Below are 23681 nucleotides of genomic sequence, written 5' to 3' on the forward strand. Positions count from 1 at the left end.
TACCATATAAACCTAATCATAATGAGTGTCCATCATACTTAATTTAGTACCTGTGTAATTGTTACTACAAAAAAGTATATATTTATGGATAAAATGATAAAACATTAATATTAGCCTGTGATTTGTTTTGCAGATCTACATTTACATTTATGGCATTTGGCAGAAGCCTTAATCCAGTGCGACTAACATTTTATCTCATTTTCTGTCCATGTCTTTAAGGAATAACATATGATGGACCATGCTGTTATATGACAATAATATACAGCAGGGTGGCGTGTGTATCAGCGTAATATTTGTGTACAATAGTATGGTCCAAAGTGTGTTATTCTGCATTTACTAGTGAAACAACTGGTATTTTTTGTTATTATTTTTAGTTTTTGATCATGTCCACCATACCATGATCAAGTCCCTGTGCATGAGCTTTTACTATAGAAACAATAACAAATTAGAACAAGTTAATCAATCTTAACCCATGGTCCTTTATATAGGCAGAACGAGTATACAAGCTGTGTGGTTCTACAAATATAATGCACACCTTCTGACTAATTAGATTGAAGAATACAACCACGGTGTGGTGTAAAGAAACGTATACCACAGAGCAGCCGTGTTCTCAAATCTGATTGGTCAGAAGGTGTGCATTATTTTTGTAGAACTACACAGCTTTGTTGCTGGGCTATATCACACTGCTTTGTCTTGGATTATTCATACACAACTGCACAGTGTTTCATGTGCTATTCCTTACTTAAACAACACGATTTCAGTGTGGCATATGTTTAAGCACTGCACAGTATTCAGTTATGTTGTTCGGGTCTGTGGGACCCATATTCATAAACATCAATAGTTTTGAAAAACTTTGCTTCCTTGTAAATTTGTTGATTTTTTCCACTCATAACTTGATTAAATTTGATTTTCTTTTTTTTTTTTATTACATTTTATTAAAAAACAACAAAAAACGAGTAGCACTTTAATTCAAAAATGTGATGTAATAAAGGTAAAGGGCAAGTATTAACCATATATGCTGTTTATATTGCTTGTAATTGGGATGAAGTAAACATCTGTAGAGTATTTTAACATAAAATTTTTGATTGTGTTGAATTAAAAACCCAAAAATGCAACGGGTCCACCAGACCCACAAAGACTGGCTGAGTAACAAAAATACGAACACCATACAAGGGTTAAACAATTTACATTGTCTTAGAGCAGCATTACAGAACATAAACATAAAACAAAACGTTAATATAAAGATTAAAATAATTCAAAAATTCAAGATGAATATTGGACATATTTAAATATGTTTATATTTATCCCCAATGAGCAGCCTGAGGTGACTGAGGAGTAGGGATGAGCGAGTACAGCATTATCTGTATCTGTATCTGTTAACCATATGAATTATCCGTATCTGTATCTGTTCTCGGAGTGGGTGGGGCCTAACCCGGAAGTAGGTGGGGTTTGTCTTGAAATGGGTGGGGCTTTAACTGGTAATAATTAATTTGTAATATTTATAACACTACCTTTATGTTTTTTATGAAATACAGCAAAAACGTGTCAGACACTCAGTGTCTGGTTACTGGTTAGAGACAGCTGAAGGTTTAAAAAAGAAAAAATCTCCGACAGGCAGAGACGCAATGCGAGTCGCATTCTACCAAGCAAGCACCACGTCTGAATGAACACATGTTTACCAGAACTCTACTGGTTAGTAAGTACGTATTATTAACGTTACAACCCGAAGTAAAAAGCTGAAGAAACCCTAAACGTTAACGGGAAAGACCCACGAACCCGAGTGACTGAGGGAGAGACAGAGAGCTGTTCTGTGAGTGAGCAGAGCGAGACACAGCAATACATGTGTGTGTGTAGGGGAGGGGCGCTGTGACTAGCCTATCACAAAACGCTGACACAATCAGCTACCCAATGATGATTTTCATTCAATCCGAGCACAGATATTGACTCGTATTACTCGTATAATACTCGTACTCGGCAGACGTGCTTTATCCGTACCGGATACTCGTTTCAGCCGAGTATCCGGCTCATCTCTACTGAGGAGACTGTGGTGGGGAAAAACTCCTTAGGATGGTAAAGCAAGAAACCTTGAGAGGAACCAGACTCAAAGCGGAACTCATCCTCATTTGGGTGACACTGGAGGGTGTGATAATAAATATACGCTAATTCAATATACAGTCTGAAAAATGTTGTATTGATGAGGGGGTTTTTGTCCTTAAAAATCACATTTAGTTGGCATCTCCTCTTAGTATGTCTGAATAATTCATGGAGCAGAGCTGGTAAATCTCTGGATGTCTCAGAATCCTCACATGGTTGGCCTCATCTCAGTGAAGGTCCAAAATCTTCATGGCCCGGAAGACAATCAGAGCTGGTACAAATCTAAAGGAGTTGTCCTTACCACGGTTGCCTCAGCCACCTCAGACTTGCTCATTAGGGATAAATACGCACATAATTTAATATAAGTCCAATATTGATCTTAATATTGAGCGCCTGGTGGCCGGGTGTTACCCCATGGGGCCCGGCCTGGCTCAGCCCGAGGGAGCGATCTCCTGTGGGCCCACCACCTGCAGGAGAAACCGTAAGGGGCTGGTGCAATGTGGATTGGGTGGCAGTTGAAGGAGGGAGCCTCGGCGACCCAATCCCCGGACATGGAATCTGGCTCTAGGGACATGGAATGTCACCTCGCTAGGGGGGAAGGAGCCTGAGCTGGTGCGGGAGGTTGAGAGATACCGACTAGATATAGTTGGGCTCGCCTCCACGCACAGCTTGGGCTCTGGAACCCAACTCCTCGAAAGAGGCTGGGCTCTGTACTACTCTGGAGTTGCCCGCGGTGAGAGGCGGCGGGCTGGTGTGGGCTTGCTCATAGCCCCCCAGCTCAGCAGCCATGTGTTGGAGTTCACCCCGGTGAACGAGAGGGTCGTTTCCCTGCGCCTTCGGGTGGGGGAGAGGTCTCTCACTGCTATTTGTGCTTACGGGCCAAATGGCAGTGTAGAGTACCCGACCTTCTTGGCGTCTCTGGGAGGGGTGCTGGAAAGTGCTCCGACTGGGGACTCCGTTGTTCTACTGGGGGACTTCAGTGCTCACGTTGGCAGCGACAGTGACACCTGGAGGGGCGTGATTGGGAGGAACGGCCCCCCCGACCTGAACCCGAGTGGTGTTCTGTTATTGGACTTCTGTCCTAGTCACAGTTTGTCCATAACGAACACCATGTTCAAGCATAAGGGTGTCCATCAGTACACATGGTATCAGGACACCCTAGGTCGGAGGTTGATGATCGACTTTGTGGTTGTTTCATCTGACCTCTGGCCGTATGTCTTGGACACTCGGGTAAAGAGAGGGGCGGAGCTGTCAACTGATCACCACCTGGTGGTGAGTTGGATCCGATGGCCGGGGAGGAAGTTGGACAGACTTGGCGGACCCAAGCGTACTGTGAGGGTCCGCTGGGAACGTTTGGCAGAGTCTCCGGTCAGAGAGATCTTCAACTCCCACCTCCGGCAGAGCTTCAACCAGATCCCGAGGGAGGTTGGAGACATTGAGTCTGAGTGGACCATGTTCTCCACCTCCATTGTCGACGCGGCCGTGCGGAGCTGTGGCCGTAAGGTCTCCGGTGCCTGTCGTGGCCGCAATCTCCGAACCCGGTGGTGGACACCGGAAGTAAGGGATGCCGTCAAGCTGAAGAAGCTGATAGGTACCGGAGGGCCAAGCGAGCTTCAGCCCGGGTGATTGCGGAGGCAAAAACTCGGGTCTGGGAGGAGTTCTGTGAGGCCATGGAGAAGGACTATCGGTTGGCCTAGAAGAAATTCTGGCAAACCGTCCGGCGTCTCAGGAGGGGGAAGCAGTGCCCTGGTCACACTGTTTACAGTGGTAGTGGGAATCTGCTGACTTCGACTGGGGACATTCTCGGACGGTGGAAGGAGGATCTCCTCAACCCCACCGACATGTCTTCCATTGAAGAAGCAGAGGCAGAGGGCTCAGTTGAGGACTCATCGATCCCCCAAGCTGAGGTCACTGAGGTGGTTGAAAAGCTCCTCAGTGGCAAGGCACCGGGGGTGGATGAGATCCGCCCTGAGTACCTCAAGTCTCTGGATGTTGTGGGGCTGTCTTGGTTGACACGCGTCTGCAACATCGCGTGGCAACCTCGGATTCAGGAGGAACAATGCGGGTTTCGTCCCGGTCGCGGAACACTGGACCATCTCTATACCCTCACCAGGTTGCTTTGTGGATCTGGAGAAGGCATTCGACTGTGTCCCTCGTGGTGATCTGTGGGGGGTGCTCTGGGAGTATGGGGTCCGGGGCCCTCTGCTAAGGGCTGTCCGGTCCCTATATGACCGGAGCAGGAGTTTGGTTCGCATTGCCGGCAGTAAGTCAGACTTGTTCCCGGTGCATGTTGGACTCTGGCAGGGCCGCCCTTTGTCACCGGTCCTGTTCATTATTTATATGGACAGGATTTCTAGGTGCAGTCGGGGGCCGGAGGGAGTCCGGTTTGGGGACCACGGGATTTCGTCTCTGCTTTTTGCAGATGATGTTGTCCTCTTGGCTTCTTCAAATCAGGACCTTCAGCGTGCACTGGGACGGTTTGCAGCCGAGTGTGAAGCGGCGGGGATGAGAATCAGCACCTCCAAGTCCGAGGCCATGGTTCTCAGCCGGAAAAGGGTGGCTTGTCCCCTTCAGGTTGGTGGAAAGTGGAGGAGTTTAAGTATCTTGGGGTCTTGTTCACGAGTGAGGGAAGGATGGAGCGGGAGATCGACAGGCGGATCGGTGTATCTTCTGCAGTGATGCGGTCAATATACCGGTCTGTTGTGGTGAAGAAAGAGCTGAGCCGCAAGGCGAAGCTCTCTATTTACCAGTCGATCTACGTTCCTACCCTCACCTATGGTCATGAGCTTTGGGTCATGACCGAAAGGACAAGAGTAGAGCCGCTGCTCCTTCACATCGAGAGGAGTCAGCTGAGGTGGCTCGGGCATCTGTTCGGAATGCCTCCTGGATGCCTCCCTGGGGAGGTGTTCCGGGCATGTCCAACCGGGAGGAGGCCCTGGGGTAGACCCAGGACACGCTGGAGGGACTATGTCTCTCGGCTGCCTGGGAACGCCTCGGTATTCCCCCGGAGGAGCTGGAGGAAGTGTCTGGGGAGAGGGAAGTCTGGGTGTCCCTGCTCAGACTGCTGCCCCCACGACCCGGCCCTGGATAAGCGGTAGAAGATGGATGGATGGATGGATTAATTAAAATTAAATAAAGCTGCTTTGTGACTATATGCATTGTTAAAAGTGCTATATAAATAAAAGAAGTGACCTGCCTTTTTGCTTTCTCTTTTATTGAGATGACAGAGAGAGAGAGAGAGAGAGAGAGAGAGATGACAGAGAGAGAGAGAGAGAGAGACTGAGAGAGAGAGAGAGAGAGAGACCGAGAGAGAGAGAGATGACAGAGAGAGAGATGACAGAGAGAGAGAGAGAGAGAGAGACCTTTATTTCGATTTCTCAGTTTTTACAATGACCGATAGAAGGTTTAATTTAAGTTAATGCAGGAAAGGAATAAATAAATATATTAAATAAATACTATATATAAATATATAGTAGTGGCTATACTATGCATACTCATTGCATTTGGTTATACAAATCTAGGTAATGTATACGTAACTGTGGAGAGAGAGAGAGAGAGAGAGAGAGAGAGAGAGAGAGAGAGAGAGAGAGAGAGAGAGAGATGACAGAGAGAGAGAGAGAGAGAGAGAGAGAGAGAGAGATGACAGAGAGAGAGAGAAAGAGAGATGACAGAGAGAGAGATGACAGAGAGAGAGATGACAGACAGAGAGAGAGAGAGAGAGAGAGAGAGAGAGATGACAGAGAGAGAGAGAGAGAGAGAGAGATGACAGAGAGAGAGAGAGAGAGAGAGAGAGAGAGAGAGAGAGATGACAGAAAGAGAGAGAGATGACAGAGAGAGAGAGAGAGAGAGAGAGAGAGAGAGAGAGAGAGAGAGAGAGAGAGAGAGAGAGAGAGATGACAGAGAGAGAGAGAGAGAGAGATGACAGAGAGAGAGAGAGAGATGACAGAGAGAGAGAGAGAGAGAGAGAGAGAGATGACAGAGAGAGAGAGAGATGACAGAGAGAGATGACAGAGAGAGAGAGAGAGAGAGAGAGAGAGAGAGAGAGAGAGAGAGAGAGAGAGATGACAGAGAGAGAGAGAGAGAGAGAGAGAGAGAGAGAGAGAGAGAGAGAGAGATGACAGAGAGAAATAGAGAGAGAGAGAGAGAGAGAGAGAGAGAGAGAGAGATGACAGAGAGAGAGAGAGAGAGAGAGATGACAGAGAGAGAGATGACAGAAAGAGAGAGAGAGATGACAGAGAGAGAGAGAGAGAGAGAGAGAGAGAGAGAGAGAGAGAGGTGACAGAGAGAAATTAATAAATAGCACTGAATGATTTGTCTGGCTACAAACCAGGCAAACAGCCAGCAAACAAACTGCCAACAGGAAAAGTGTGAATATTTCTCGACTCTCACTTGTTTCTTTAATGGAACAAAAAGAGAGATCAATCCATTAAAACCACATCAACAGCTCCCGTTTCCCGGCAGAGAATAATAAAAAAAAAACTGGCTCTTGTTCATCAAAGCAAGATATGATCATATGTGATTATCAAATTAATATATGCATATTTCCCTGCTGCTAAATCGTCATCCACCATATCAGCACCAATTTTATCAGTTAGATAAAGAATGATGATAGGGGCATCTGGAATAACTTTTTTTGCCTGTGCTTTCAGTGTTGGTTCAAGTATCTTGAAATGACTTTAGACCTCAGAACTTTCAGCTCCAGTGACTTTGCGTTCGATTTCGTTCCTACAAATGGCTACAAATTTGGTGCCTCTAAATAACTATTGATTTCTCTAAGATGGCTTTTCAGTGACGCTATTAAAAATAGAGCATATTTTTTATGGAAATAAAGTTGGAACGTTTTCAAAAAATGCAAGTTGTAAAATGTACGATTAGACGCTAGTTGTAGCGTTAGACGGTCTGCAGTTCTTACATATCAAATCCCACCACTTAAAAATATATGTCAGCGACCACAAACATAAAACAGTGCGCTATATTCATGAAATTCTGACTTTGCCTTATTCTGTGGGTTCTTCTTTCTTAAAATAATCTGAGTTTATTCTAGAAAGCTTGGGTGATCTGACACACTATTCTGCTCTCCCATAAAACTGGTTGTTTCATTTAAATGTGGAAACTCAGGAAATTTGTACATGCATATAATATAGATAAACCTTGTTTTTTCTGAAATCTCTCTTTCATTTTGATTTCACAGACGGCATCATTTATCAGACACAGAACAGTTTGTACTACGGCTGCATATGGGACTGTTTTTTATTTTTATTTATTTATAATTTGTTCATAAACTTTTCCTCTTACTAAAAGTACACAAACTACCACAAGAAAGTTTAATACAGAAAGATACATTAGATGAATGCTCTTGTGTACATTGTGTACACACTCCTAACTTTAAATACTTTAATCTCTTATCCTATGTGAAATTTTAAGCATTATTTGGTAACAGTGATTATACCACAGCTCGGGTTAAAGCTCAAATCTGATTGGTCAAAAGGTTAACATTAATGCACTTGTTCTAATACGTTGTTTCTATAGTAACAGGTCCCACACAAAGACTAAACAAACACTCCATAAAGTCTGAGACTAATAATTAAATAGATTAATATAACTGGTTGTTTAGTAACAAAGTCATATTTGTTGATGTTTTGATTTTTTTTTTCTCCCAGAGCGATTTATTCACAGAATTTTCTGACTACAATTGTGACATTTGTGACATGGAAGGAGTCTCAGTTGTAAGCTTTCTCAGTTCCAGTTATGCTTTCGGTTTTCTCGTTAAAATGACAGACTGCTGAGTGTGTGTGTGCCTGTGTGTGTCTGTGTGTGTATTTGTAGCTGTAATGAAGGTAAGCGCAGGAACTAACCTGTTTCTCGGATGTTCCACGATGTTAAGTAACTACAAATGGTTAAAAAGCATTATGTGACGTGTTAATAATCAGTCTAATTTGTGTGTCTGTGTGAGAGAAAGAGAGAGAGAGAGAGAGAGAGAGAGAGAGAAAGAGAGAGAGAGAGATTTAAAAGTGCAACATGCCATTTAATAATGATTTAAATGTTCTAATCATTAGAAAATTGCTATAGTATAAGTAAAAGTAACAGTATCTAAAACTTGCTTTTATATGAAAGTAATGCACCTCAGGGGTAGCAGCACTCAGCTTTTGTCTTGTGCTGCATTATTTTCAAATAACAGCATGCTCCGTCATGGGCTACTCCTTATGAATGTCATAAGTGTAGAATATTTCTACAACACTTTGTGGGAAATGGAGGATGTCAAAGACTGTGAATGTTTCAGTGTAGGTAAATGTTACGAAGCAGCATGATGCTGAATACCCAGCCTCTCCTTTAACATTCCTGCTTTTTTTTTGTTGTTGTTGTTTTTAATTTACTTTTCTTTTTACCATCGAAAACTTTTCCTGTTCTGCTGCTAGGATATAATGGAGCACTGTTGTCATTTAGTGACTTTTATTAGTCGCATCCCACAGTCGCATTCAGTCCCCTGCAGTTCCGCAATCAACAAGTGAACAAATATAAAAGCTGCTACAGAGACACTGATGCAAGCCAGAACCGAAAGAAGTGTTACAAAGCTGCACAGCTTCATCTCGCTAGTGCCTATTGATCCATAATAACAGTCTGATTTATCCAGAAAGATGGATTTGTCATGTTATTGACATGACATATTGATGTCATTTAGCATGTTGGTATTTCAAGCAGAGGCTCCAATTTCGAAAAAGGAAATGCAAACCATATTTTACGGGAAAGCAGTATGAGGTCTCAGTGATACATGCTGCAATCATATTCAAATGACGGCCTAATTTGGATGTGTTTGGATGCTCCTATATTTTACCACCAGAAAATACAGATGAAGTCATCACGGCGCATCGTGTCGATAAGTGCCGATGCAAATAATGGTAATTTTACAGGCTAATAAAAATACCAGACACATAAACATTTCAAGTACACAATATCAGACAATATTGGATTTCAAATACCAAATAAATCAGACTTTTTTCCCCAAAAAATCTTTTCAGCTAAGAATATTGGCTTAGATTTAAACTCTAGACCCTTGTTTAAAAAACAATAACATTTAACAACACTTAAAAAAACAACACTTAAAAATTCAACAAAGTTTGACTCTAACAGATTTTGAATAGAACACTGGGATAAACTCCAAAAGTTGGCAGGCGGATCCACATACACTGACTATCAGAATGTCTTTCCGTGATGGCTTCACACTGTACACACGCATGATGCAACACCATACAGCAACAGCACGTATGGGATCTCATTATTCGAAATTGCATCATGCTCACATTTAGCATGAATCCTCTGGTCATTACTATTATTATTCTAATTTATTTTTAATTTAACAGGAATACTGAGAACAAATGAAAATTTCTTTCTGATTTATCAGCAGAAAACTGTCTGAATTATATATTGGATCGGCTTTTTGTGTCGATTTTCTGAAGTTCTGAATTGTTTGTGTGTGTTTATTAACTACAATAATAAACTGATATAGAAGAAGAGTTTTACAATATGCAAATTATTTCTGTTATTGATGTGTTATAAATGTCTCTAAATGTCTAATTAGAACGTCTAAAAAACCTTCTGGAAAAATCTATTTTAATGTATCGAATGGGGAAAAATCTGGAATGAAAAATTTATATTTTTGTGCTTTTAAATTTCTGTTGGAAAGATTCTTGGAGAATGGAACATTAATATGTATAGTAGTGTTTATTTGAGAAATGAATACAATTTAAATAGTATTTGTTTTTTGTCACTTTATAAAATTGTATAGTCATCTCTTTCTCTTATACACACATGCTGAAATCCTCAGAACTACATGTTTGTCTCTCAGCTCAGTGCAGCCACTAGTTTCATACAACCAGCATGACACATTATTGACTCAACACAAATCATCGCCATGAACCATCATTGGGTTCACAGTCATACAGGAAGGCATGTTCCAACCAGATGTGGAGTATTTGGTGGACATAAAGCTTATAAAGCTGAAGAAAATCAGAGCTTTAGGTTAAAACAGATCTGTAGAAAGATTGCTCTCCTGGGCTTGTCTGACGGTGATCAAAAGTCTTGTAAGCTCCTAATTACATTATCAGTCAGTTGGTAGAGGAAAGCGGGTGCAAGAGAGAGAGAGGCATTGATGTCCAGCAAAGTGCAGCAAATAGAGATTTGGGAAAGATAGCCATCTCATAAGCACTGAAAGAAGGGTAAGAGGAAGAAGAAAGTCAGAAGTCCGATGGTGGTGGAAATGATCTCTTACAGTGTGTCTATAATTACATGGATGCTTCGCTATGTGTTGATTTGCGCTGATGGATTGCACTTATTGCATTCATCGCAAACGTCTAGACGAATCTTTCTCAAATCCAAACTCCTTTATTAAGACACGATAGTTTACCCAAGGTTGGCTCAAAAAATGATGACAAAGCGACAGGCAACAATTCATCTTCTGTGTGTGTTCACATCAGGAAGCCATGATTTTACAACAAACAGCAAGCAAGAAACCAACTTGGGTATGGTGCAGTAAAGCAACAAAAGGAAATCAACTGAATAGCTCTAATGATTCCTCAGACCAATCATATGTAGTTTAAAGTTTCTTCCAATTTCCTTTATTACTTCCTTTTATCAGCGTAACAGTTCGGTTGCTATTGTTTCCAGGTAGAGTACACCCTCAATCGACAGCAGCAGGGTTGCTACACACCCACAAGAGACATCTACAAGCAAAGTTATAAACTTCTCAGTGTGAATATAGGATTAGTTTGAAAGAAAAGTGTGTGTGTGTGTGTTCGTTCAAGCATATTCTACATGGCTGATCACACCCTCGCTTATGAATTCTAAATCAAAATACCCCCGTATAGCCACCACCACCCCCACCACCAAGCGTGCAATAATCCCTTAGCTTCATTTGCATACAATTTGTTGCTACCTTGTCATCTATTCTGTCTCCCGGAGAGTGAAGAAATCAAGATGGCATCGCTCGTATTAATGAAATTTCTATAGCGGAAGCTCTGACAGTAATGCAGAATAATTCAAGTCATTAATGTGCATATTCAAATATGTTTTTTTATGTAGTAACAACTGATTTGCGGGAACTTGTTTGCTAGATGAAGGACATAATTTAACAAATTTAAGTACAGTGGTGTTTAGGCAGAATTGAATGGAATAGAAATTTCCAAATAGTATAAACAACTAAATTACTTAATGCATCCTTTTGTTTCGTGTTCTAGTGCTTAAACGCAGTGTGGATTCACTCCAAGCTCAGTACCAAACTTCACAAGCTTCCAGCACTACAACAAGTGGACTGGATGGCCTTGACCTCAGCCTTATCTGCAGCTGTACTAAAGTTGATGCAGCAACTCAAGCTCTGTCTACTTCTGAAAAAGCTTGTCAGATGACAACTTCTTCTTTCGGCTTTTCCCTTCAGGGGTCGCCACAGCGAATCATCTCTCTCTGCCTTTCTCTATCTTCTGCAACCTCAACACTTGCACCCACTAGCTTCATATCCTCATTAATTACAATCATATACCTCATCTTTGGCCTTCCTCTTTGCCTCCTGCCTGGCAGCTCCATGTCTAACATTCTCCTACCAATATACTCACTCTCCCTCCTCTGAACATGTCCAAACCATCTTAATCTAGTCTCCCTAACTTTGTCTCCCAAACATCCAACATGAACTGTCCCTCTGATGTACTCGTTCCTAATCCTGTCCAATCATGTCACTCCCAAAGAGAACCTCAACATCTTCAGCTCGGCTACCACTAGCTCTGACTCATGTCTCTTCTTCAGAGACACCGTTCCTAAACCATACAGCATGGCCGGTCTCACCACTGTCCTGTACACCTTCCCCTTGATTCTCGCTGATATTTTCCTATCACACAGAACTCCTTGTCAAAAGCTTGTCAGACTAAGGTTGCTAAAACTGTTACTACTACTACTCAGGCTGTTCAAAGCTTGTACGAAGTCAATAAATGCTACATGGTTAAACCAATAAACATAGGTAGTATCTGATACTACTCATGTTGACTTCTCATCTTTGCCACACAAATAAACAGTACAAGATCTCAAAATGCTCCCACACCTTACACAGAAGTTTAACGGTTGAAGATAACACCTTCAACTTTTAGATGTGTAAGGACTCTGCCCGGACTCTGGCCACGTGCATCTGTTTATGTTTCTCGTCACGTGTCTGCCCCGCCTTCGTCTGCTCCTCCCTGTCATCACACCTGATCCTTATTGTGTCATTGTCTTCTTGTATTTAACTGTGCCGCGTTGCTTCGTGCAGCGCGGCATCTACTGTGATTTGTCCTGTCTAGTCTGCGTCCTGTTTCATGTTTTCAGTTATTAAACCCTATTTTGATTTATGCTGTCCTGCGTTTGGGTCCGCTCTGTTTCCCGTCGTTACAAGATGCTTATAAACAAACACTTGGTACATCCCAGAGAGCAGAAATAAGTTTGATATCACTATTCACCTTTATCACTTTGAAGGTAGATTCATTTGTTGGGGAAAAAAAGATTTTTTTATTACATTGTATGAATTTATTGCCACTAGTAGGCTAGGTAAAAACAAATACACATGAAGACGACCAATTCTTAAAGTATTTACTTTCATATGAGCCATTAATCACCACTGTGGTGACTAACAAATACATTTAATACTGAATGTGGAATCTACAATAAAGAGTTAAAGTTAATAATAATAATAATAATAATAATAATAATAATAATAAAAAAAATGGGGTGATAAAGCTCTTTTTAACAGTCAGAAGATTTTCCAAAACAGGAAAGTTTTCAGGACAATGTGCTGATAAATGTGAATTATTTTCCTTGAACATTTTCACTCTTGTTAAGGACAACAAGTTAATGCAACCTTCCTGTTTTTGTGATGTAATACAATACAGTTTCATCCATCTGCTTTATAAGAGATTATCACTTCTTCAGTGATCTCTAAACAACTTGTTTCAAGGCAGTCTGGTATCAAAGTGAACTGTTTAAATGTCCTTAATTGTGCATTGATTCTCTGGGTCAAGCTATTCCAGCTTCAGGCATTTCAAACGACCTTCATGCCTGAGGAAGATGGAGAGAAATACAGGAAAAGGGGAAAAAAGTTCAGTCCATTTAGATGCATCCAGGCGATCGATTGAGAAAGTGCTTAGAGCTGATTAACTCTGTTTCAGGATTTGAGAGATGAGAAAGAAGCAAGCAAGAGCTTTTAACAAATGAGTTACGGGAAAAAGTCCGAGATTCACACATAAGAAAAAGCAAACAGCTTTCCTTTCGTATAACGATCGCTTCTCAATATGGTATTCTTTCATTTTGGTGCTAATTTTATTTCTCCAGACATGAAATTTTCTGATTCACAAAACAAGGTAACATGCTTCATGGGATTTTGAATGAGAAATAGAAAAATTCTAAATGGCAAACCCCAATTACAGAGTTATGGTCCATATCAGCAGTGTAATGGTCCAGATCAGGATCCGTTAAAAACGCTCTACTTCAAACTAATAGGATGGCATGTAAGTGGGACTTCAGGCTGACAGACAGCTGTCTAGAGTCTGGAATGGATTAGTTTGAGCCCCATATTATTGCTGTCACCTATAAAAAGATGGTAACGGCTGATGCTCATTTGGCATTTATATTTATGCCAGAACACATGACATTGCATCTGAAACAGATTACTGAACGAGTTTTAGTGTGCATAAACTAGGTCTATGATGTACCATAATGTTCAATCAGCATTGTATGTTTTTACATGAATACTTCAGAATATTGCCACTACTATTATGGAAATGGCAAATGTCACATAACTTCAAATGTCTGGAGTCAGTACAGAAATCAGACGATGGCTCAATACGGTTACATCATATTATTATTACACTCATGCCCTTAATACAGTGGCATATGTACAGTAGCCTCGATACAGTGAACCCAGTTAGTGACCTCAGTACTGTGACCTCAGTACAGTAGCCTCAGTTCAGTAGCCTTAATACAGTGAACCAGTAACTCAATCCAGTGAGCCCAGTGCAGTTACCAAGTACAATGTAACCTCACACATCGTTGTGAATGATGACATTGCGACCTACAATGAGAGTAGGAAGCAGGTGGAGGAACACCTGGAAAGGTAGAGGAATGAAAAAAAAAGAAGAGGAATGAAACTGCTTTGGAAAGAAGAGGAATGAAAGTCAGTCGTAGTAAGACAGAAAACACGTGTTTGAACGAGAGAGAGGTGAGGTTAGAACAGTGAGGTTACAGGGGGCTGAGGTCAGATGCAGGATAAGTGTCAGGAGTGTTGTGTGACAGAAGAGTGTCAGAAAGAATCAAAGGAAAGGTGTACAAGACAGTAGTAAGACCAGGTATGCTGTATGGGATAGAGACTGCACCAGTGAGAAAAAGACATGAGGCAGAGATGGAGGTCGTAGAGATAAGGATGTTGAGGTTCTCTTTAGGAGTGACGAGGATAAACAGGATTAAGAATGAGCACATCAGAGGGACAGCTCAGGTTAGCTGTTTTGGGGACAAGGTCAGAGACTAGATTGAAATGGTTTGGACATGTACAGAGGAGGGAGATGGTTATATTGGTAGAAGGATGTTGGAGATTGAGCTGCCAAGTAAGAGGTCAAGAGGAAGGACAAATAGGACATATATAAATGTGTTAAATGAGGACATGAAGGTAATTGTTGTGTGAGTAGAGGATGCCTAGGATAGTTAGGTGGAAACAGATGATTCACTGTGGTAACCCCTAAAGGAAAAAGCTGAAAGTAGAAGACCTCAGTAAGTGCGTATAGTGTACCTTTCGATCAATTGGAAAAAGGGGACTTTTTGTATAACACTGCTATAAAGGGGACTTTTTGTACAACACTGCTATAAAGTTCTGCACAAAGTACTTTGTGTATTCCCCCAAGATGGACATGCTTAAGAACAAATAAGGGCCTGGAAAGAAACTATGTTCCACAAGATTTACAACACCAGTGGCATACGATTGAATTAAATTTCATTTCAGTGATAATTCGATGCATTCAAACAATGAATACTGTCAAAAATCAGATTTGGATGGAAGTTTAAATCGTAAATTTTAAAGTTTAAACACTTCAGAGGTGACAGTGACAAGGAAAAACACCCTGAGACAACATGAAGAAGAAATCTTAAGACAACCAGACACATGGAGGGAACCTTTCATCTTCAGGGTGATACTGGATAATGGGATTATACATCATTACGCTTCTATAACTGTATATTGTAAAGAAATTAATACTAAGTGTGTTGAAGTGATGTTTAGTATATGAGTCTTTCTGATTACAACAGCGACCAGAGTATCATGATGTTATAATTCATAACTGATTATCTTGGGCATAAACTAAACCTTGATTAAATTAATCTGTACCTGTTTACTAATGCATTCAATAACAATTCATAAAATGTGCAGTTTAGCGTCTTCGTTTGTTTGCCTTCATGTTTAAATAAGGATTAATTCACATATTAATGCATGGTTATTCATGAACTGTTGTTTTAAACTTTTACAAGATTATTATCAGTACTGGAGGCCTCTGGATGCTATTCCATGCCTTATGTCTAACCTTTAAATTAAAATGAAATTAATTTTCATATGACACAGGCCAGTCAGGATGCACACATGTACTCAGGGGTCGCATTCGTTGGTTACCACATCTGAAATCCGTCCAATAGATCAACAGTGGGACCTCTGACCAAGCAACGGGAAACAGCACAGTCAATCTACTGCACCAGATGGTACAGACTGGCTAATAAGAGCCAAGCAATCTGTGGCTGTTAGTGTGGGTGTGCCAGCTTTTCATTTAGGAGCAGTATGTAATAATCAGAGTGCCACAGGTATAGAGAGAGGACTGACAATTAACAATGTTCTAGGGCAAAATGACCTCATGACTGCAAACTTTCATCACAGGTTTCTTACTAATTTGTAGATATACTTCTATTACTGCTGCTCTGTCCGTTATTAGTTATTAGTGAGTATGTTGTGACTGATCGGAATAAATGTCTATAGTGTAGCACCACCTGATGTGAGAAAAACTATAATTAAAAGATCGATCCTTTGGTACAGTGAACAATTGCACGTCCTGAAACAAATCTCATGGCAGTGTGAGTGATGGTGATGGAAAAACAAAATCAAGGTCTTCCAAATAGCTTAGAGCAAAGGTTTCAATAACTACCATCAAGCCCTTGTCTCAGCCAGAACAGCTTACTTTTTAAACTTGACAGAAAGCAATATTAGGAAAAAACATTAGCTATCAAGCTATAAATGATTCCAGACCTTTAGAGCAGCAGTAACAGCAGGCTAAAGTTTTACTCAGTTTATTAATATTATTAATTTTAAAAAGAGCAAATTACTAATAAGCTCTAATAATGTTAAGGTTAATACTTAAATGGAATTTTTATGTTTGTGTTTTCTTGCAACTGTAAGGACAGGAAATAGAAGCTGAGAGTTTGACTGAATGATCGGCCACTAGATGTTAATCAAGCAATGCTTACCAGTGATATAAATCAAGAGGAAATGAAACAGCACCTCATTGAATCCCCACTCACCAGAAGGGCTCTTGGAGGTTAACTTTAACACCCATCTACTAAAAGGCATGAACAGGCATGAAAAGGTCACTATGAATAAGTGCGTTATATCTTTAATGCTTCTTTAGTCTTACTCTTACTTTTGATCCTTGCGTTTCAGCACGAAGTACTTCTTCTTCACGTCCTTTAACTCTTCGTTCAGTTGCTCAATCTGTTTCTTGTACTCCATTGCCTGAGACTTGTACATGTTGACTTCAACTGAAAACACCTGTAAACGAAAGAGGGACAATTCAAACAACTAATGGGACAATCCAGAAAGCATGGTAATATTACTGTAAATGGTTTATTCATTATACTGTAATTTGGTCTTTACAAGCATGTTCATTGGGTATTTAATCAAATGTTACTCCGGGACAACTTACTTTGGGGTTTTAGTGGTGAGATGAACTAAATTCTGCATTACTTTTGACTGCTTAGAGACAATACATAGTTTCATTTAACTATAAAAGTAAGAGATAAAAGCCCAAAGGGTATTCTGATATCCAAATACAACACACCAATTTCTTTACAATAAACTACATTAATACTTGCTATTGTTGATGTCTCTAGTAAGAATGGATGATATTTTTGCAGCATTGTTGTTTAATTTTTGTCTAATCCTGATGGACTTTTTCAATTATTTTTCATAAATAAAGTCAGGAAATTGGTTTGACCATGCAAAGCCTTCTTGAGGCTTCTCTTTGGTTGTTGTCTTGCGTTGAAATGTATATCTTCACACCAGAGTCAGTTCAGCTCTCTTACTTTCCTTATCTTACCTTGCTGGGGATAATTAATTGTGGTTCCGTGAACCATAGGAACCTGTAGATAATCAAATATACTCCTGTATATCATTAAACCATATGCTTAAGTTCATGTAGCTTTTTTCCATTAGATTGTTGGTCAGTAATTATTTCCCTCAGAACTTTTCAATCGGAAAGGACAACAAGAGCAATTTGTCTTTGGATGCTTTTTTGCAGAATTTCTATCTAGAACTTGATTGGTTTTTATGTATTCAAAAATAAATTAAAAGACATTTTGATGATGCTTACAAAATTCCATAAATGATCCATGTTCACAGAATGGAAAGCTAAAAAATGATGAATCACTTGTTTAGTTAATTAGTTATTTAATTAAAAATTAGTTAATTGTGTGTATTTAAAATGAATAAGCAATTTGAACTTATAGAGTAATCTTCATACAAAAATTTAGTAATTGTTAAAAAAGGACAAGACTGAAGGTAATAGTCTGATTGTGTAAAATGAAAGTTTGATTGTGTAAAATGTGTGTGTGTGTGTGTGTGTAAATGCTCATATGAATGATTGACACACAAATTTATTCATGTTGTTTGGCCTTGTTTGCAAATTTGGTGTGGATCGACTGTAGGAACTGAAAGTATATGCAGTAACAAACACAAAATTTGCCTGAATGCTTATTTCCCCTCACTGCAGGTGAGCTCTATGTTCATAAATATTTGTACTTTTATTATACTAGTACATTTTGACCAATCATATAAGTTGTTAATGGGGACCTTGCATTATGATGGAGTACAGCTAGTTTAAGGTCATTTAACAAAAATACAGTAGATGTAGCAGTCAATTCTGTTCAGTTGAGTCTCTCTGAAGCATTTTAGCAATTTCCAGCTGCTACATTGAGTGGACTCTGGCAATCATCAGGTTTCTGTTTCTCATTTCCTGTTTAAGTCTGTGCTGTCTATCAAAATTAAAACTTTCAGTTGAAAAGTGAAAAGGAAAAATGGAAAGATACAGAGGAAAGAAGAGTGGAGGGACTGAAAGTGTGTTTGTGTGTTTGAGTGTCTGTTCGTTTATGTGTATATAATGTTTAACCCTCCTATTGTACTCCTATACAAATTAGGAGCGCTGAGTCAACTTGACCTTGTCTGTTTTGACTGCTTATAAAAAATGAAGTTTATATGATAGCCTTTTTTTGTCACCTTTTTAGTCAAACTTGTTTCCAACATATTAACATATATTTTTCAAAAAAAATATTTATATTTGGTATAATAAACCTTATTTATATATAAAAATGCCTAATCTTTTAGTAAAAAAAAATTACAGGCTGGTATATTTCAAGGGCAGGAGATTGTTTTGAAACCATTTTAATGTCAGCAAATAATAAAACCTGTTTTTTTCCAGGCCAAAGTGACTTGAATGCTTATAAATCAAAAATTCTACAATTATTACCATTCTGTGTGTAATATCTATTTTACACTTGTAATATGTATTTTACCCACCTGATGTCATCTGATCAACCAACAACAGGCTACACACACACACACACACACACACACTCAAAAACATGCCATAATTTCATGTGAGTAAAACTTCGTTTACCTACTTATGTTTTTTTATTATACTTAATTTATGAACGATAAACCTTATGAAATTTTGCCATGTTTTGAGTAAAATAAGCAGAAATTATTAAATATTATTTTGGATAACCACTGACTGATAAATGTCAAACATTACTCAGCATATCTCTAGGCCAAAGCTTACTGATGCAACTAAATTTATAAATAAGAGAGAGGAAACAAACATGATTTGAATATGAAAACACAATGTGTGTGTGTGTGTGTGTGTGTGTGTGTGTGTGTGTGTGTGTGTGTGTGTGTGTGTAAAGATTGTTGGTAGAAGAAGAAGAGAAGAGAAGATATTGTCCCCAGCTGGACAAATGTGTGTGTGTGTTTGTGTGTGTGTGTGTGTGTGTGTGTGTGTGTGTGTCTGTGTGTAAGTCTGTGTGTGTGTAAAGCTCGTTGGTAGATCAGATTTTGCCCCCCGTTGGACAAATACATCTAACAAGTGTGAAATATTTACAAATGAGTAGCTTTTGTTTCTGGAGGCTTAATGAATTGCTATGCCCAGTGCTTGTGTGTGTGTGTGTGTGTGTGTGTGTGTGTGTGTGTGTGTATGTGTGTGTGTAGCATCATTTCGGTAGATCATAAATATTTAAAAATGTGGAGGCCTTTTTTTCTGGAGGCCTAGTGAAATGCAATGCCCAATATGTGTGTGTGTTTGTGTGTGTGTGTATGAGTGTGTGTGTGTGTGCGCGCATGTGTGTGTGTGTGTCAAATGTTTACAAATGTGTAGCTTTTGTTTTGTCTGGAGGCCAACTGAATTGCAATGCCCAATGCTTTGAACAGTGTTTGACTGTGTGTGTGTGTGTGTGTGGCATCATTTCGGTATATCAGATTTTGCCCTCTGCTAGGCGAAGGCATATCAAAAGTGTGAAATATTTACAAATGTCTGGCTTTTTTTTCTTTTCTGGAGGCCTAATGAAATGCAATGCCCAATTTGTGTGTGTGTTTGTGTGTGTGTATGTAGATGTGTGTGTGTGTGTGGGGCGTGAGTGTGTGTTTTGTGTGCGTGTGTTAGTGGACATTTTATGTGTGCATCTGTATGTATATATGTGTCTGTATGTATGTTCATTGCGCTGAAAAGGGCAAAAGTGTGACCTATTGCCCCACTAAATGTGGCCAGGTCAAAATGACCCAAGCTGTTCCAAAATGCAAAGTATTTATTTTACGAACACATAGTTCAACAAAAATAGACAAAATTAATTTTGCTTGCAAAGTTCATAATTTGGAACAATCCTGCAAAATTTCAGGCAAATATGTGGAAGGAAACCCAAGTTATGACATTAAATATGACATTAAAATCTTCTAGCCGGGTCAAAAAGACCCAGGGAAAATAGGAAAGTTAAAGACTGAGACAAAGGCCGGTTGAAAAGAAAAAAGCAGAAAAGGTCCCAAATGTGTTGTCTAGCCGAGGGGTCTGTCAAGTATCTGTAGAATTGAATAGGTTTCTGTGATGCAAAGCGCCTTTTCTGCAGATTAAAAAAAGAAAAAGAAGGTGGAATAATTCAGCGAATTTTATTTAACAGGTTTATTTAGGAGCCTCAGCATTCAGCTGGTAAATAAACAGGCCTGTGCTCATAATGGAGCTCAGAGCAAGAGTGCTGATGTAAGATCAGATTTAGCCATAGCCATAAAAATCTCGCCGCAAAGCGTAAAGCTGAGCCTGCAGCAGCACTTCTGAATGGGACTGAATGGGACTCCTGGGCTCATTCTCTGAACAAATTTGCTGAACCTGATTTCATTTGACCACTTACAAAAAACCATAGGAGGAAAACTGATCCATGAGCAGTGCTATAAAGTTAACACAAAGTCTGGCCTTAAGAAAAATAGACACATGTGAATAAACTTTTCAAACACACACTCATGTATATCAAAAACAGGAAATGTAAGTGTGTGTAATATTAGGTAAATACATTTAGTTTATTTAGTATAATTTATTATAAAGATGTTTTTTTAAGTAGTAAATGATATTAATGTGTTTTGGCCAAAACAAAACAAAAAGGTTGTAACAATACTGTGTTTTAAGGTGACCTGAAAGCTCTAACTACAGCCAAGAAAATAGAAATGAGGCTTAATTTATGAGAACAACTAGAAATCAATAGAAAGCAATACTTATGTACCTGTGTGGTGCTGCAAAGCATTTACCCCTTATCTCCCGTCTATCTTACCTGTCCCAATATCCTGAGTTTGATTGATACATTTGTTACTGTTTTTACTGTATCTTAATATCAGTTAAGATTTGCTCTAAGAGGCCATCAATCCTGTGGTTCTCTGTTGGTTTCTCATATAACGTTTGTGATTATCTGTCTTTCAGAACCTACAGATTAGTGAAAGGAGATTGCATCCGGGTTTCTTTGTGACCAGGCACAGGAGATCTTAATTAGGCAGAAGGGTAACTAATTATTCATACCCATGATAGAGAGAGTGAGGGGTGAGCACAGAGAGGGGAAAAAAGTGGGAAAATGATTTATGATCTGATAAAAGCCCAACATTTTGAGGTGGGGGCATGAGGGGGAGTGCAGCTCACAGTGGATTGGTTATTCCTTTAATAGTGAAAGAGTAAATCATGGAGTAGGGAGAGACAAAGAGGAAAATGAGAGGGCGTACAAGAAAGAGAGACTCAAACCTACCTTGAACTGTTTGTTCATGTCCTTCAGTGTTTGCTGAATTATCCAGAGTTTGTCAGCTGCCTTTTGACCGGACTTACAAGCTAATTTTTGATTCAGTTCAATACACTCCTTCTCCTTCTCCTACACACACACACACACAAACACACACAAAACAGACATACATTCACAAAAAAGTGTTAAATAATTGTGTGTTAATAAGGTACAAATCTACATTAAATGCTCCCCAGCTCCATCAGATGGATATTAAAACCCTAATTTCAGCTATGAATATTCTTCCATTAAGTATGCTCGAGAGTGTGTTCTGTGCAAACATACTCCAATAAATGAACTCTTCAGAGGACTGATGGTGAAGCAGAAAGCCTGGCATGGCTTTCTATTCAATATATCAAAAAATGTTATAGTTCCATCTAGGCTATATTTTATTCTTATACTGTAGAGATTTTCTGTACTTCATGTACTTTTCTGAAGCTTAATGCCAAAACATTAATAAATAATGTTTTCACATAAACAGATAAAAGTAATGAACACGTTCTATATATAAAATGTAAGGTCTCTCTCTTTCTCTTTACTTTTCTGTTAGTCAAACCACTGAAGACTGGTTAAATGATAAATCTGATAAAGGTGTAGATAAAGTTTGCGTTAGGTGTCATTTAATATATGAAAAATGTAACTGCTGGCAAATTAGAAAATGATAGATTATTGAAAATGATCAACGTCTCCTAATCTCATTGTTGATTAGTTTAAGATGTTTTCCCCTTACTTATAATCTTATCGAAAGTTTAAATTCCCTAGTAGAGGTATCCTGTATGTAGCTTAAGTAACACTTACAGTGCAGAAATTACAACTACAGTTCTGAGCTAATGTAAACACTGAAAATATTTTATGTTATAAAATGATAAAATGATTTGGGACTGTAAGTATTATTGACAACAACTGGTGCTTGGCCCTAAAGAAAGGGAAGACGGACGGATGGATGGACGGATGGACGGGATTACATGCTCCGTCTTTCTTGACTTCCTGGCAATGACTAAAACTTTTGAGTATTTTAATCATATGGTCATGTATCATTCACTTATCAGATCCTGTTCTTTTTCACCCTCCTTCCTGGCATACATGCACTTACACTTTCTCAACTCCATTTTCTGAAGTAGCACATCGAAAATTATCCACGTATGTAGAAACCAGCTCTAGTATTTAGGTTTGTCTTAGAAACACATTTTTAAACCTTTTTGTTTAATGGTTGATTTTCAACAGTAAATGATTGATGTAGCTCCTAGTGAAATGAGATTGTTGCATCCAGGTCTCTTTGTAGTGATGAAGGAATTAGGTCAACAAAAAAGCTACAGTCGCAACAGAAAATCCCAGACGATGTTAGTTCTAGCTGTTTGTGACCAGGCACAGGAGATCTTAATTAGGCAGAAGGGTAACTAATTATTCATACCCATGATAGAGAGAGAGGGGTGAGCACAGAGAGGGGAAAAAAGTGGGAAAATGATTTATGATCTGATAAAAGCCCGACATTTTGAGGTGGGGGCATGAGGGGGAGTGCAGCTCAGAGTGGATTGGTTATTCCTTTAATAGTGAAAGAGTAAATCATGGAGTAGGGAGAGACAAAGAGGAAAAAAATGAGAGGGCATACAAGAAAGAGAGACTCAAACCTACCATGAGCAGTTTGTTCTTTTGATCCAGTGTATGCTGAATTTTCCTGAGTTGTTCAGCTGCCTTTTGACCGGGCATACAAGCTAATTTTTGCTTCAGTTCATTATACTCCTTCTCCTTCTCCTACACACACACAAAACACAGACATACTGTACATTCACAAAAAAGTGTTAAATAATTGTGTGTTAATAAGGTACAAATCTACATTAAATGCTCCCCAGCTCCATCAGATGGATATTAAAACCCTAATTTCAGCTATGAATATTCTTCCATTAAGTATGCTCGAGAGTGTATTCTGTGCAAACATACTCCAATAAATGAACTCTTCAGAGGACTGATGGTGAAGCAGACAG

The 23681-nt window shown here is 39.5% G+C and overlaps 1 protein-coding gene across 1 annotated transcript in view; it reads right to left on the reverse strand.

Annotated features, from left to right (window-relative positions):
• Positions 1-23681, reverse strand: part of LOC132843507 (cilia- and flagella-associated protein 58-like) — a 171690-nt gene that overhangs the window by 14494 nt on the left and 133515 nt on the right. Inside the window, exons 10-12 of the mRNA XM_060866885.1 lie at positions 23332-23451; positions 21670-21789; positions 16770-16897 (exon numbers count right to left, since the gene is read on the reverse strand). Coding sequence (XP_060722868.1) covers positions 16770-16897; positions 21670-21789; positions 23332-23451 — 368 coding nt within the window. The remainder of the gene's footprint in view (positions 1-16769; positions 16898-21669; positions 21790-23331; positions 23452-23681) is intronic.

Source organism: Tachysurus vachellii, chromosome 3, assembly GCF_030014155.1.
Source record: "Tachysurus vachellii isolate PV-2020 chromosome 3, HZAU_Pvac_v1, whole genome shotgun sequence".
In the NCBI taxonomy this organism is placed as follows: Eukaryota; Metazoa; Chordata; class Actinopteri; order Siluriformes; family Bagridae; genus Tachysurus; species Tachysurus vachellii.